Source organism: Diplotaxodon limnothrissa, linkage group LG9, assembly GCF_057381915.1.
Source record: "Diplotaxodon limnothrissa isolate DT_005_m linkage group LG9, D_limnothrissa_male_GT1.1, whole genome shotgun sequence".
Lineage (NCBI taxonomy): Eukaryota > Metazoa > Chordata > Actinopteri > Cichliformes > Cichlidae > Diplotaxodon > Diplotaxodon limnothrissa.
In genome coordinates, this window is record NC_140604.1 from 27,146,033 (window position 1) to 27,162,538 (window position 16,506).

Genomic DNA, 16,506 nt, shown 5'->3' on the forward strand with positions numbered 1-16,506 from the left:
ATGATATTAGGCAGATATGCCCATTTAAAAGATTCAAAAGGAGCTAATGTGAGTTTGGCGACTTGGTCTTAGCAGACACAAATACTGCCTGTGCTGGAATTAGTTACTAAAATATAATTACCCATGTAGAGCTTTCATGATGTGAGAAACTATCCAGAGAGGTCAAAACCTTTTTTGTAATATGCATAAAGATGGCGGCGCGTGAACAACGCGAGGCTCAGTGTCTCTCCGGAACAGCTTCTTCCCCACAGCTGTCAGACTCCTGAACTCTGCCTCCTGACATCTGACCCACGTTAAACTCATGGACTGAACATACACACACCCACAATGGACAACTGTACCCTCAAACACAATAATAACATGGACTGAACCACCACTCACAACCACTAGCACTTTATATAGCCTCTGTAGAAACTATCTACACCCTCACTTATCTTAACTGCACTACTGTATAGCTCTGTGTAGATAATCATTCTGTACATTCGATAATCTTTAATCCTACAACTGTTTACAACTTGCATAGTTCCCATTTCTGTATAGCTGTATATCCCAGATTCTGTAAAGTTATTTATTTCATTTCATATTCTGTATAGTTTTTCATATTTATATCCTGTTCATATCCTGTACATAGCTTGTACTCACTACAGCCTGTACATACTTATAGTTATAGAATATTCACAACATACTTCATACCGTGTACATTATAACATACCATAATAGACCCATTTCTGTAATATACTCACATATCTATATTATTGCTAATATATATTGTAATATATCTATATCACTAAAGCACTTCTGGATGGATGCAAACTGCATTTCGTTGCCCTGTACCTGTGCATGTGCAATGACAATAAAGTTGAATTCTATTCTATTCTATTCTATTCTTTAATGCTTTTAATGCTGTAAATTTGATAATTTTAAGATGATAACCTATGAGCTGGGAGAGGACAGCTCAGTTAGTCCCGCTTATGAGACATCGACATTTTTGCTTTTTTTTTCATTAAATAAACAAACATTATATACATTTTGATATTAATCTGAATTTATTGCTTTGTTGATTCTATGCTTATCCAACCCACTTTGTGCTCTATATCAAAAAAAGAAAAGAAAGGTAGTATTAATCTTTGAATCTAACTATGGGAAAGAAAGAAAATATGCATATTTTTCGAGCCATAATTCACATTACATTTAAGAGTTAAGAGCGTAACTCCTTACCCAAATGTAAACTCTCAGGATAGCCCTGTTAAAAAATTATACACATAGGCACTGCTATAAAGCTTTTCAAACTGCTCTGAAAAGTGTTGGTCTTTCAAGTCATTATGCCTCTTTTTCATACGTCCTCCTATTCACATGCTGCCGATCTCTTTCCCATGCATGGTGGATTCTGCCAGCGAAGTAAAAATAACCTTGGGTGGAGTGCACAGCTGAGCTGGAGTCTACAGCATCTGCTTTGATTGCTGGAATCATGGACAGAGCAAAGAGGCATCCTCAGGAGATTGTGTTACTTATTGAACTGTCCAAGTCAGAGCGATGTACTCCAGACCATGGGTCAAAAAGTGTCCAACAAGACTAATTTGCTTAAACTTTTATGAACAGAGAGTGCATAGTTGTACGTGAGGCTCTGCACTATTCATGCAAATTCTATTTACTCATTTTCCTCTCTGTACTTGAGTTTTGAAACCTTTTGCCATCTAGAAACGTAATGAAACACTTGTTGAGTCTTTCTATGGTCTGCAGGCTATTCTTTCTTGCTTTCCCTTTTCCTCACTAGTGCACCTCATCCCCTCTGCAGTACTGGCATCAGCTCTAGGATTCAGGAGGCCTCTGGAGAGGGGGAAAAGCATGATAATATACTTCAACCTCTTTCGAAGTCACTGGGTTCACTGCGCAAACAAGGACCAGCACTCTGAGACTGAGGGAATATCATCTGGGGCCTTGAGGAGCTGCACATGAAGGAGTTGTGTGTGTATGTGTGTGTGTGTGCTTGTGTGTGTGCTTGTATGGGAAACAGAGCAAGGGGGATAGACTTACTGTAGAAGTACAGTATTCTATTCAATCCCATTGCCAGCTTTTGCACATTGAAACTGAACTTTTGACTCTGTTATTTAGTCCTGGATCAGAGGCACACAGCTGATTAAACAGTGTGAAATTCAGCGAAGCAGGTGTATCTTAAGCTAATCTGATGATATGGATTATAATATGGCAATAAACCCGAGGATAAGATCTCAGCACTGTGTTGATTAGAATCTTTGGCCGGTGGGCTGAGCTGGCTGGAGAGTGGCCTGACTATTGATACCATATGAGAGGATGAGTCAAAATACTGAGCAGATGTGACGGTGCAGAGTCACAACAGGAAAAAAGGAAACCTAATTACATTTTATCTCAAAAGGTACTGAATTGGCTAAATAGAATTATATGTAGACTGATATAATTCCAACACAATGGCTTTAAAATATGTGCATGAAAAATATTTTTGGGGTTAAATGTACTTTTTCGTCTTTGACTAGCTTCTACAGTTCACTCAAAGGTAAGTACAGGTCTCATTGAGTTACTAGAGTCAATCTCACATCTCAAAACCTGTCATAGCCTTTTTTAAAAATCTGACTTATTTCTGAGAAAAAAAAACTGGGTTCACATCTGAGTATTAAACAAAGTGCTGGATCTGTGCTGGGAAGTAATTAAACTAATCTGTCATGATTCACCCTCTTACTCTGACGATTTTCCATCCCAGTGAAACCACAGCGGTGGAGAGCAAGAGCAGAAATGTATGGATGGAGTGAAATGAAGGAGAAAGTCTTTGCCGTGCAACCCGCTCGAATGATATATCCCTTCCACCAACTGCACCACCTGAAAAGGACATCACTTCCAAGAAGATTTTTTTGGGGAAAGCACCAGTTGCCGACTGCAGACGAGGGGGAGAGAAAGAGAGTGAGAAGGGGGAGAAAAAGTGTTCCTGCGTCACGTTGCTTTAATTTGTTCACCAGCTGCCAATGAAAATGATGACCTGCAGAAGGTTTTTTTTTTCTTTTTCTTCCTCTCTCTTGGCACTGAATATGCACTGGCAAAACACATAGCTGGAGGCACACTCTGAACAAGTGTAATCTTTATAGTATGATGAATACCACAAAGAAGGCTGATAGGACGAGACCCAGCTCTCACACTGATTTCACTGATAAAAGTGCTGCGTTTGTGCTGAATATGTGATCAGTGGCGCATGCGGCAAGTGCAAATCTGTCACCTGAATGTGGAGCTAAAGTGCCAGTTTGGTTATTAAGAACAACTTAACCCTCTAGTCCAGTCCATTTACTCAGTATTAGTAAGAACCTCCTCTCCCTCCAATAAATCTGTAGATTAATCACATTAAAGCACGTGCATGATAAAGACCTGTACCACAGCTTGTTTTTCCTTGTCGTTTTACTTTATTAACGCTTTTAGGAAATTAGGCAAATTCTACAGGGAAAGGATTAAGAGGAAACAAACACAACGCCTCTCGGTGATGTTCTGTTTCAGGTGTCAAGGAGGGGCTCGTCTACCTCCGAGGCAGACTCACTTCCTGCATTCCCCATTACCATATATAAGCCCGAAAAAACGGACTTCTCCTGAAACACTCACAAAGTTTGCAAAGCGCAAAAACTACCCACTTGCAGCCCTCCCTCTCTCCGATCCCTCACAGAGGCTTTAGAGGTGATACCGCCTTGGCAACGCAGGGACAAGGTACCACCGCGCAAGGAAAAGTAAGAGGAATGCGACCGGTGTTGCTGTACTGTATTGTTACAAAGAGGGAGGTTTTAAACTTAATGTAAGCGTACCTGGATTGTAGTGCATCGCATTTTTAAACGACAATCCATTAAGTCTCTCTCTCTCTCTCTCTTTCTTTTTTAATTTTTCAGAGTCCTCCAGGACGTGGGATATTCTCTTCTGCGGTTTGCTAAAGAGCAAACATGAAACCTCAGCTATTTACCTTAGACTTAGTACTCTTGTGCATATCTTGCGGAGCAAGTGCACTGGCAGTGACTATTCCTGTTGTGTCCACGTCCCCGCCAGCCGCCAATATCACCAGCCTCGGCGCAGCGCTCGACTTCGGAACAGACACTGTGACTTTTTCAAAAACCAGGAGGAAGCGGTACATTAGTCAGAACGACATGCTCGCAATTCTTGATTACCACAACAAAGTGAGAGGCAAAGTGTTTCCTCCGGCATCCAATATGGAATACATGGTAGGTGACAGATTTTGATTTAAAAATATATATACATATATTTATTGCACGATTTTACTGCAGCCATGTGTTCCATGAACAGGATATTTCACCTCCAACATGCACCAATGAAATATAAGAGCTATGAAAGTAATGCTAGCTCATTTTAATAGTCGCACTACTTTATTTAGGAAGCGTTTTTAGGGTCTACTTGACATCATCAGCTGTTTAGCAGATCATGCTGCAGCAGACCACCAAGGTAGTCACTTCCAAAAGAAGAGGGTGTCATGTATAATACCAGAAGCCTGCTGTAATGGAAACATCCAGTTGACCTGTTAGATGTTAAAGAGTTTCAAGTCCAAAAACAGACTTGATGCTTGCATTTTGTTCATTTGGACATATGCTGTTTTGGCTGACAAACATAAGCGCTTAGACTGATGTGTTTCGATTTAAAACTGCCATTTCCAGCTCTTACGTTGTGTTATCAGTAAAATATTATTAGTGTTGTCCTTTTCCTCTAAAAAATCAGTTGACTACCTTTTGTTAAAGGGCTGCAGTCATGATCCATTCCTAATGGCACCCTTGTGTGCAAGTGTAGAACAAGCTGTTCAGCCTTCATTCATTATAATAAAAAATGTATTCCTCGAAAGGGTCACTCAGTAAGGGTGACTAGGAAACAAAGTGTCTCCTCTTATGCAACTAATTTGATGGATGATTTTTGTGTTTTGCCATAGTAACGCCTGCAACATTGCTAAGAGCTCAGTGTGCCAACTCTTATCTCATATCGCGCTGCTAAATGAAGATCTTGTGCTGATATTTTCCCCTTGGTTATGTAATGGGTTTTCTTGCTTCCACCTAATCTCTGTGTGTTTTTAGGTGTGGGACGACACACTGGCAAAGACGGCCGAGGACTGGGCTCATGCCTGCCTGTGGGAGCATGGGCCGCCTCACCTCCTCAGGTTCCTGGGTCAAAACCTCTCAGTCAGGACAGGACGGTGAGTGACCTTTGACTCCACCCCCCCTTCCCTGACATCTGCTGACCCTCTCTCAGCAGTCATGGTCGTTGCCTTGTTGCCCCCTTCTTCTTTCCCCTTAAGGTTTTTCCACTGTGACCTGGTGACTGGCTAAGGAATGCTCCTGTAACCCTTCAAATAAACACAAAAACCTTGCTTTCAGCCATGACCCATGAGGACAAAAGCCTGTCCCTTTTACTGGGTCTTGATTTTCCATTTGGAAACAGAGGGCACCTTCATGTGTTCCTACTTTTAGATTTTATTGAGGAGCCACATGGAGTACAGGCTATTTGAACATGTCCTTCTGAACTCATTAATACATCTCTAAAAACAAACAAACAAGGAAACTGATGTTTCTTGTGGAGCCACAAAAATTGGTGAAAACTTTTTTTTTTTTTTTTTTTACTTTTTTTTGCCAGTATCTTAGTGTATAGGATACAAACATATCTAAAACTCAATGTGAAGAAGAAGATTTTTAAAATCATTATACTGACACTTATATATATCACAATATCAAGGTGTTGTGTTTATGTGGCACTGAACCATTGAAAACCATGGAAACCATTGAAAGTCGGTTATTATAGTCATACCGAGGTGAGTGACTAAACTGGAAAACTAAAGGGTTTAAGATATGAGATGTCAGCCGATGGAGGAAACTAAAATATCTTCACACATACCTGGACAAAACTAGATCAGGGCTATAGTAAACAGTTCTTTAATCTTCTTCCAATTTGTCAAACAAAATAACAGATTTTCATAATTTTCCCATCATTTCCCCTGCTGCTGGAATTGCAAATGCTGTGATCTCCCATTTGCTTGAAAAAATTATAATGACACAAGTCACAACTGATAATATGAGTCTTGCTGAAATTTAAGTGTTCTGTTCACAGATATCGATCCATTCTTCAGCTGGTGAAGCCGTGGTATGATGAGGTGAAAGATTACGCCTTCCCCTACCCCCGTGACTGCAACCCTCGGTGCCCACTCAGATGCTACGGACCCATGTGTACCCATTACACACAGGTAGTAGTCGCACACTTACTCAGGCTACAGTAGAAATGCTGCTGGGGGGGGCTTCAAGTAACAGCTGCTCTTTTTAATATGCAGATGGTCTGGGCAACATCCAACAAAGTCGGCTGTGCCGTGCACACGTGCCACAACATGAATGTGTGGGGTGCGGTGTGGAAGAGGGCGACATATTTAGTTTGCAACTACTCTCCTAAGTAAGTGTACTTGCTAACCTGACAGTTAACTGTGTGGTTCATGTTACACAATCTCACGTAGTGTAGCTTTCACGCTGAAAGGAAACCTTTTATTTCTAATGAACTTGTTAACCTGATGACGACACGCTAACGACAGGCTTAATCCTGACACAGTTTGCTCTGTTCTGTGCTTAGCTGCGAAATGCCACCCATTATGGTAGGAGCACCAAAGCACCGGAGGGCCACGAACCAAAAGAAAAAGTCTCTAAATATCTCAGAGAATCAAAGAACACCCAGACTTGTGACTGACTTGTGACCCGAGGTTCTTTAATCTCACTAGTTTGAGACATACGTGTGAGAAGAACTGGCTCATGACCCACTTTTAGCTTGCTAACTGGGAATGTGGTCTCAGTGCTCTTGTGCTTTACACGGTCCTGCAGAGGTCACTGTTGTCACGGTCTACAACGAGAAGTTCTGTGCATGATGCCAGCTGGCTCTGGAATATGCAATAGTCACTGAAATCTGAACCTTATGTTTTTTACACATGTAAAAAGCAATTTCACACCCATTTCCATTTAGGGATCGTACTCAATGTTTCAGTCATATACCCAAAGATCTTCTACACCAGGTAGTCTTTCTGCTAATGAAGACCACAGAATGACTGAAAAAATGGCTGAAAATCTATCGCTTAGGCAACTGCTACTTCCTTTCTAGCTCTGTGGTTATTTTTGTGATTCATTCACACTAGATGTTACTGTCTTCCAGGGGTAACTGGATCGGAGAGGCTCCCTACAAAGTAGGCGTACCCTGCTCCGCATGCCCTCCCAGCTACGGGGGCTCGTGCAGCAACAACATGTGCTTCCCCGCTCTCAAGACAAACTACCTGCACTGGTTCAAATAAACAAAGGTTTCCTCTCAACATAAGCTGACAACCTACAGTACCACAGAGACATTATTTTAATCCAGTAAGGATTTGCACAATAGTCGTGGACCACGCTAATTTGTATATATGGGCTTATTTAAAGACAGAAACATGCATTTAAAGGCAGCGTAAAATTTTAGCTTTGATCACTTGTAAATAATCTGTAAATTAATTTGTTTTATACCAAAACTGCAAAGACTATTTTAACTGATGCAATATATTTAAATGTAAAATGGGTGCGCAGCGCAGCGCAGACTGTACAGTGCGTGGTTTTTACTATACCAGTTTACAGCTGACAGTGTGGTAATAAAGGACATTACTACCATCACAACTCCTCATAGCTGCTCACTTTGGTGCTACGGGCATCACACCACCATGCTGTGTGCTCTGCCTTCACAGGAATGCTCTGATATAAGGATCAAAGCTTTTGACCTCAGAGGGGAAACCCCCCACACTGACAGTGTCAGCAGCTTATAAGCTCAAGTGTGCTGCAGTTCCAGCTTGTGTCCGGCAGCAAGTTTGTTGACAAAAGTGCAGAATATACATCAGTTAGAGTGGGAAAGCAACTTGTCAAGTTACACAACACCTCAGTGGTTGGACGTTTGTTTAAAGTGCAAAACAATGCATTTTCTCTGTGTACCATTACAGAGACTTCATCCGTTTGGGTGTTTCACAGGTTTCATACAGTGTTCATGTCATTTTGTATTCTAAGAAGCACATAAAATAATTTGACCCACATATCTGTTATATAGTCATATTTGTTATTGGTATCCTACTGTATATTACCACTATATACAGTCTATTGATGTTGTTTATGTATTTCGTTATAATCACTGATGTAGCCAAGCTTTAGGCACTTGAGTGCACCTTAATTGTTTGTAAATTTCCAAAATACTCAAAAATTATTATTTTTTTGTATATGTAGATAATCATTATACTTTGATTATCTTCAAATATACTGTAAGTTATTCATTTTTATATTAAATATATATATATTTAAGTGATATTAATTTTTGTTTTGTAAAAGGATTGGAGTGCAATGAAATCATTTTTAATCAATCAGAAAAAAAAAGAGTTAAAAAAACAAAAGAAATTAACATTTTCAGCACTGATTGTGAATCTTTTCTCCGTTTGTGTTTTGTACTTGTAATAAAATGTTCTATTTTGATTGTTTGTTTGTTCCGTTGTATGCTTTGGGCAGCTCTGGCTAAAAGCAGTATCATTATCCAGCGTCTGCTCTGTGTTGTCTTAAATTGATTATCTTTCTGACTCTTTGATTCTCAATTAAAGAGTGCCCTTGAAAAGCCCCACATCCTGCGTATCAACAGCAAAAACGGGGAGAAAAGAAAACATCTTCAGGCTACAACCGAATCCTAATAAGAGAAGGTTGACTTTGGCCCCGACGGTCTGTGTCTACATAAATGAACAGATAACTGATAGGGTTTCAGGGGACTGTCATGTTTGGGTTTCTCCACTGAAACCATCGACCTTACTGAGGGGGAGAAGCAACGAGCAGCAAGAATGCTGGATGTAGAAAGAGGCGTATCATCGGAGACGTAGCCAAATTGTAAAAATGGGATGGTCTAAACAGTGGATGCAGAAAAATTTGTAAGAGGTAGAAACACAGGGAGAGAAGTCAGGATGTAAAGCCGCTGGTGTGCGCAGCAGCATTGCACTATTAAACACTTTCATGATAACCTTTGCTTAGCGTGACAATTGCAAACCACTTCCTGCACATTTTTGCAGCCAGAAAGAGCAGCCCATTCCCTGGAACTAAACAGCAGAGAGTTTTTGAGGAACACATTAGTATGCATGGGAAAAAATCTTCCCGTCTGTGTAAATGCCAGGTCCTGCGCCAAACAGATGATAGTGAGTGTTTAAAAAGTCACATCATCAGGATGCGGAGCGCGATGCGACGACCAGTTAGACAGTCTGCTGTGGATGTTATCCATCAATGATTGAAGCAGAGCAGAGGTTAAGGACATGGGTTTGGGCTGGGATGAAAGCAGCTTGTGATGGCTCGAGGGCATGAGCAAGAAAACACCTGCAAATGAAGTGTAAATTGGAAAGGGAACAAATATGTCCATAACATTCATGAGTTTGGACTTAATTCAGCTTTTTTCTTCCTTCTTCTTACTAATGAATGAGTGGAAACACTTTGAAAACTTCTACTTGACAGTTAATTTACACTTAAAACCTGATGCTGTTTGTTGGAGTTTGTCATTTATGTCTTTTTTTTTTCCTGTAGTGACGCTTTTTAAGCTTTTTTCAGATTTCTATTTTGACATCGTTGTGCAGACCCAGTACTCTGAAGGACACTGTTATCAGCTTGCTAGTTCCACAAAACAGACTGGCTAGTCTTAACGTGACCCCTCAACTCCTTTTAGCAGTGACACATTTTAGCTGCTTCTGTGGGCAGCTGTTGCTCAAGAGGTTGAGTAGGTCATCTACTAACGGGAAGGTCAGTAGTTCAGTCCCAACTTATCTAGTCTGTACCTTGATGTATCCTTGGGAAAGATACTCAAGTTGGAATTGTCCCCACTGCTTTTGTGTGAGTATGTTATTGTAAGTATAGAAAAAAACGTGAACGAGGCTTGTAGTAGAAAGCATTTTGAGTACTCAAACTGAAAGGTGCTTTATAAATACTGGCCCATTTATTACTCTTCAAATGCCAATTTAAGATCAGAAATTTGGTGCGTGCGCTTGGCTGAGGAGCCAAACATGCAAACTATCATCTGTGGGATCTTAAATGAAAGCCTCTAAGTCAGAATGATGTCTAGATGCATTGATACTGTATCGCTGTGGATCTTCGGTTTGTCTCAAATAGCTGGCCTGCCGGTAAAGGACAGCTGTTCGTGACGGGGCTGGAGGACGGCTGAATGATGGTCACCTCTCCCCAATCGAGAATCTGGTGCTAAATAACTTGTAAACAATTTGATTCTGTGTCAGGGTGTTGTGGTAACATCTATTTAACGGCAGCCCTCACTCTAGTAGGGATGGCTGTACCTTGGGTGGTTGAGCAGGTTGCCTACTATCCTAAAGGTTCAGTTCACTGGCTCTTCCAGTCTACAAGTTGCTCTCTGATGATGATGATGATGATGATGATGATCAGAGAGTATAGAAAGGTATAACGGAGGCATGTTTAGTGCTTTTTAGTGCTTTACCAGGAAAGCCTGCAGGTTTCTGGTAGCCAAACTTTGTCAGTGCACCTGGCCAGTCTAACTGCTGACTCTTTAAATACTTTTTCTTTGGATGGCTTCAGCCTGGTTATTTTAGGTTTTATTTTATACAACACCATACACCTTACATTCAAACAGCCAAAAAGCTGCTGACACTTTAACTAACATGACTGGGGTTTTTTTGTGGTTATTTTTGGTTAATAAATTGGTACATTTTGGTTAAACTACGTTTCTCCCGTGATTTTTTTAGGGCTCATGATCATAACAACCCACACGTGGTCTTTCAGTTGACTTCATTCAGGAAAACAAGCTTCAACTGTTTTTATATTTAGATTCAGATTTTTAACCAGCAAGAATTTTTTTTTTAGTATGATGCTGCTAATCCCTCACCCAGCACGTGGTAGTTAAGCAAGAAGAATAAAATCTTATGAGGACCCATTCAAAGACCCCCCCAAAAAACGAGTTAAACACAATCAGAAAGCTGGAGAAGTAAAACAGATGTTCAGTCCCCAGATGCTGCAGCAATAAATCCACTTCAACTGGCTTACACTGTCGGCCTGTGCCAGCATCTACCGAGGCGATGATGATGCATCTGCGATCTCGTCTGAAGGTGCACCACTTTTCCTAATAACACACGTGAATTACCGACCTGTCGGATAAACTGTAACTGCTGAAACATTTAAGTCTCCCTCAAGTGTGAAGGTGGTGAAATGTTTATTTACAAAGAGGATGGAGACTTCATAAGGACCTTGGCAGGTTGATAGATTATGAACCAGGAGCGGGTGAGTGCGAGGAGTCAGTTTCCAAATGTGCAAAGAGCCATCCAAATCTAATAATGGCGAGAAGTATGAGAAAGACTTTGTCACAGTTTGAGTATAATAACGAAGAAGAGGGATAAATCTTTTGTGTGGATGGTTAGAAGGGTTTTTTTAAATATATATTTGGTGCACAGCTGTAGAAAAAGTCTCCTCCACTTTATCGTCTCTGTACTCTACAACCTCTGTGTCCTCCCTGACTGCACAGAATGGTTGAAAACTTGGCTTCGCTTTGCCTCAGAGGGGATATTGGGAGAGACTTCGTTTTTATTCAGTGTATTTTTCCTTGTTCTTCAGTCCCCCCGAAGCACAACAACTATGTTTAGTTTGTTCCCCTTGCAGCTCAACCATCGGAAATGCACCCTGTGCCCTGTCCAAGCCTCGCTCTGTCTGCAAACCTCCCAAAAATCCTTTACTGGCATAGCAGCAGAGCAGCTTGAGGACATCAAAATGGAGCTGCTATTAGGAAAGAAAAAGCTAAAATAAGGGCTCAGTGAATTTAAAAAACCAGCAGTGTAAATTCTGTTACGCACAAGATCATAAATCACCTTGTAATGCAAGCATAAACAGGTTGGGTGAAACTGGCTTTTAGTGAGCTTAGAGAGAGGAAGAGTGTCTGCATAGATTTTTTACTTCCTTGTGCTTATGGGGCGAGGGGAAAATAAATAAGTCAGCAGAGTTTTATTGCCAAATAAAGATCTGTCACCCTCAGGAGCTTAGACGTTAGGCTGCTGTAGGCTGAGATAGACACATCATTATCTTTGAGAACCACACTCACTACAAAGCTAATGCAGCTAATCCAGAAAGTCCTATAGACAAGTGTTTTGGATGACAAGGAAAGTTTTGCATATAAATTATCAGAAATTAAAACTGACAGATTACCTTGATGCTTGACTTTGTCCTTCAACTCAATGAAAGGCCCATCATGAAATCGGCTCATTGGGATTCGATTGGTCAGAAGACGGTGATTTTATTGTTCATGTTGGCTTAAACAGGAACAATAAAATAATACAATAGAAACAGCCTCTCTAATTTTGAGCTTTATAAAACCTGCAGACAAGAGTCAAGCTCATGCTCTGTTTGCTCACGTTCATTCTCAGTTCCTCTTTACAAGGTGAAATGAAAAAGTAATGGAACTTGATTTAAATTTGGCTCCCTTCGAGGTCATTTTCTTATGCAGCTCTGCACCACATCCAAGACTTTTCCTGGTAGAAGTTCTCTTTTGCCCACTTGCACTTGTGCATTTGTAGTTTTTAGGAAGAAGGTAGTCAGGCCAGGATGGTGGATGGTGAGCAAAAAAACTCCTTCAGTGCAGACATGGACCATAACTCAGGTACACATGTCAGGACGTTACCCTGGGGAATGAATTCTTTGCAAATGTGAAAACATTTGCAAGCAAATCTTCCAAAGAGCAACCCAGACATAGCAAGGATATGTGGTGGTGCATTGCTTCACAAGGTGTTGACCTTGAAGGAGAGATTGGCTTAAATGAATAAGATGCTTTTCATCAGCTGGATTCCAAAACTTTTTGTGAATGAGTGAGTGAGTAAGTGACTGAGTACTTTTCCAGTGAGCCATCTGCCATCTACCTTCTTCAGGCTGCTGCAACCAAACTGTGCATAAGTCATCATTTGTACTCCACTTCACCATCTACAGAAGAGTTAAGTCTATTGTCTTGCAAATAGATGATAGACTCAGTTTTACAAACTCGTGGAATTTTTGTTTATTCAGCTGCTTCAAAGGTCAAATTTGAACATCCTTATCAATCAAATAATCACCCACAAGTACATATTCACACCTCCGACAGGTCAGGGATGAGCCTGTTGACATACCTGTTTCCCAGAGACTGACATCAGCTACTCGAAGTATGTTTTTGGCTCTCCTCAGACGCTGTCATGTCCATGCTGAAACCCCATTGTGTCCATAAATGTCTTGGGGAGTTAAATGCAGGGTGACTTCTTCTTTTCTGCTGGATGCCCTTACTTCAAACAAGGAGTAAAAAATAAAGCATTTCAGGTACACAAATCATTTGCGGTGTCTCAGGCATCTATTTTTGTCTATATTCAAGACAAAGCTGTCATAATGTGGGTGGGAAACATTTCATTTCACAGAAGGTTTTCATGGCTGGGTTTAAACATGCTCACCACGCTAGAAGTACCCAAGCGAACGCTGATGTTTCTCGAAATCAGCCGCAATGAAACAAGACACCAATTCAGCTCAAGCTGGCTTGTGTTACGGTCACTTTTCTTGTCTGGTGACTTTTCCTTGGCAAAGTAAGTTTCTAACATGGACTAGTAAAATATAAATAAAGCATATCTGGCATACTTCAGCATAGATATTCAATTTTACAACAAAGCACATAAGCAGGGTCTTGTCATAAAACTGTATAGTCTATATTCACCATATGCAACATTAAAGGTAATTATATGCTTTCAAACTGACATCTCAGACCTGCAGTGGCCATAACATTGAATCTACAACATGTCTAATGTTGAAACAAGCTTCACTTGACCCGTCTCGCTTAGTCTAGGAACACAAACTGAGGCAAAGGTTGCCCGCGTTTGGTGTTTGCCTTCCATATCCTATTGTAGTCTTTGTTTTGGATGGGGCCGAGTTAGCCTCCTCGCAGGGCCTAGCAGGGACTTCAGACAAGCGACATCCTGCAGCTGCAAAACACGGGCCAAAATCAATGTCGTCCCAGAAGCACAGTGCTGGGAAAGTGCTGCCTAATCAGATGGGCTTCCTCCTTCACTCTCAACTCTTTTTTACACACTCAGCCAAACAAGCTCAGCGTGGCTTTGATGCTGATATCAATTCATGGTACACTGACCCTTTTGCTCCCACATTATGCGTCGCATTTTCTATTCAGGGTTAAATAAACCCCAAACCCTCTAAATTCATAAAAATAACCCTGTCAACTGTTCTTTTTTTGTATTACTGAGTTGGTCACTGAGAAAGGGTTTCGACATCCAATGCGGCAAACCAACTTTCGCTTCAAATGCAAGAAACTGCATGATTATGGGATTCTCTCCCGAGGAGAATATAAGGTGACATTAGACCGCAGTGTATTTGGCATCACTGTGTTGAGTTTCTTTTGGTTTCAGTCGGTTTGTGGGCAAAAGCAGTAATCTGCAAACATTCAGTTCAAGGGAGCCACATTTCTGCTAGTATTACTCAGTTGGTAACATCATGAAATCTGACATGAATCAAGGGTGTATTTAGATACCCACAATTCCCCAGCGTCTATTGTCTCTACATCATCACTTTAGGTTTTTTGTTTGCTCAGGATTTTACCCTAATAGCCTGAGCGATGGATAAGTGCCTCAGTTTACCCAGAGCTCCTTTTGTGGTGTTACAGCGGGGGAGCTGAAGCATTTTAGCCTGTCATCAGGAACTGAGGTTGACTGAGAGATCCACATTGTATATAAAAAGATACTGACACCTGGTGGTTAAGGGAAGATTTGATATTTGTCATGCATTTCCCTACAAGCAAGTCAAAATGTTTATAAATACTACATATTATAGAAAGAGCCAGCATTGTTCAGGAGGCAACACACACTTGTGATTCAAAAGCCTGCTCGGTGTCACCTCTGTATCTTTTTAAACGGCAGTTACAGGATGTTTACAGATTGCAATTTGAAGCTTGAATAATACTGTGTGTAGTGATGTGTGACATATAGAGTTTCTCAATTTTGGCTTTTTAAACTGCTCTATATTATTACTCACTGCATTTCAAAGCAGCATTCATTTTTCTGCATGCATGAAAGCATATGGAGCAACCTATGGAACAAGGCATGGTGGGTTTTTTTCAAGTTGTCACACACAAGTGACTTAAGAAAACACCCAGAAAGCAAATTAAATGTTCACTACTCTGCAAAAGACTTTGTTTCTTTACATTTTGCTTCCAAGGAGCCAGGCTTTCTTATGATGTTTTAATGTGCAGTAGCTCTCCAGGCTTTCTAAAGCATTTCCAAGTTTTTCTTTGGACATTGGCTGCTTTTTCTGACATTTTTGGTCCATGCCTTGTACCTCCCCATTTTCAGATGAGTGGTCTTTCTTCGTTAAGCCACTTATCACTGATCTCTCAAACATTCAAGCATAAAAAGGAACCTAACTCAATCAATCAACATTGTGTCTACACATAACAGTATTTTTGCACCAACAAGTGAATTCCCAAATTAGCTGAAAGCCTGGCATATCTTGGCATTGTGTGCAGTTTGTCCCAAAAGAAGAAGTGGCAGTAGCATCTGAAAGTCATGTCAAAAAAGAAACAAGAACAAATAAAGACCTGATACAGCACCTGAGCCCTTCAGTTGATCCGTTCACTATTCCCTGAGAATGGAATAAAAGGCAGCCAACATCCAGAGAAGAGCTTTGGATGTCCTACAGGAAACCTGGATAAGTATTCCTGAAGACTACTTAAAGAAATTACAAGAAAGCTGCCCAAGAGAGTTAAGGCTGTGTTGAAGAATAAAGGTGGTCATACCAAATTTAGACTTTTGAAGAACTGTACAGACGCTGCTTTTGCCTAATTTACTGTATTTCCATGAATGTTTGCACGTTTTAATAAATCACTGGACCTATTTCCTATTTTCCGAGCAAAACATGAATAACTGGCTCAAGATTTTTGCTTAGTATGGTATTACAGGAGAGTGTACTGGGTGTACTGTAAACCAATAACACATTACAGACACAAGCAAAGATGATGCAAGGTTTCAGACTTTCAGGGCTCTTAAAAACCATTAAAAAGCAGCGAAAGGCTCCGAGCTGAAATTACACATAATGAGTACTTTTGACACGCTGTTGACAGTATTTCTGCTCTTTGACTTAAGTGACACTGTTTTATATTACTTTTACTTTTGTGCGGTAAATTGGACATGTCCTGGGCTGTGAAGTTTGGCAGCGTGGTTTAACACAGTTTCCTGTAAATGAAAATGGAAAGTGAAACAGAGGAAGGGATGGAAGAGGAAAAAAATACAACAGAAATTAAAAATCGTCATCTTTGGAAAAATAAAATTACATCTCGCAGAAAAGAAGTTTGAATCCAACACCAACAGAAGACTAGTGGATTTAAAACAGATCGTTCAACATTTGTGTATTAACGGCTTCGTATTTCAGTTGGACACATTCTAGCAAAATCCCTGATTACAACCCTGCAATAAGACCTGGCAGGAAA

The 16,506-nt window shown here is 40.6% G+C and overlaps 1 protein-coding gene across 1 annotated transcript; it reads left to right on the top strand.

Annotated features, from left to right (window-relative positions):
• Positions 1 to 3,899: 3,899 nt before the first annotated feature.
• On the top strand, positions 3,900 to 7,458 carry pi15a (peptidase inhibitor 15a). The gene is made up of 5 exons (XM_085362422.1): positions 3,900 to 4,220; positions 5,076 to 5,194; positions 6,103 to 6,235; positions 6,320 to 6,435; positions 7,180 to 7,458. The coding sequence occupies exons 1-5, from the start codon at positions 3,945 to 3,947 to the stop codon at positions 7,313 to 7,315; spliced, it is 780 nt and encodes a 259-aa protein (XP_085218548.1). The 5' UTR covers positions 3,900 to 3,944; the 3' UTR covers positions 7,316 to 7,458.
• The last annotated feature ends 9,048 nt before the right edge of the window (positions 7,459 to 16,506 follow it).

Coding starts and splice junctions, on each gene's coding strand:
- pi15a (XM_085362422.1), top strand. CDS start 3,945: ATGAAACCTCAGCTATTTACCTTAGACTTAGTACTCTTGTGCATATCT. Junction 5,195..6,102: donor CTCTCAGTCAGGACAGGACG/GTGAGTGACCTT, acceptor TTCTGTTCACAG/ATATCGATCCATTCTTCAGC. Junction 6,436..7,179: donor GTTTGCAACTACTCTCCTAA/GTAAGTGTACTT, acceptor ACTGTCTTCCAG/GGGTAACTGGATCGGAGAGG.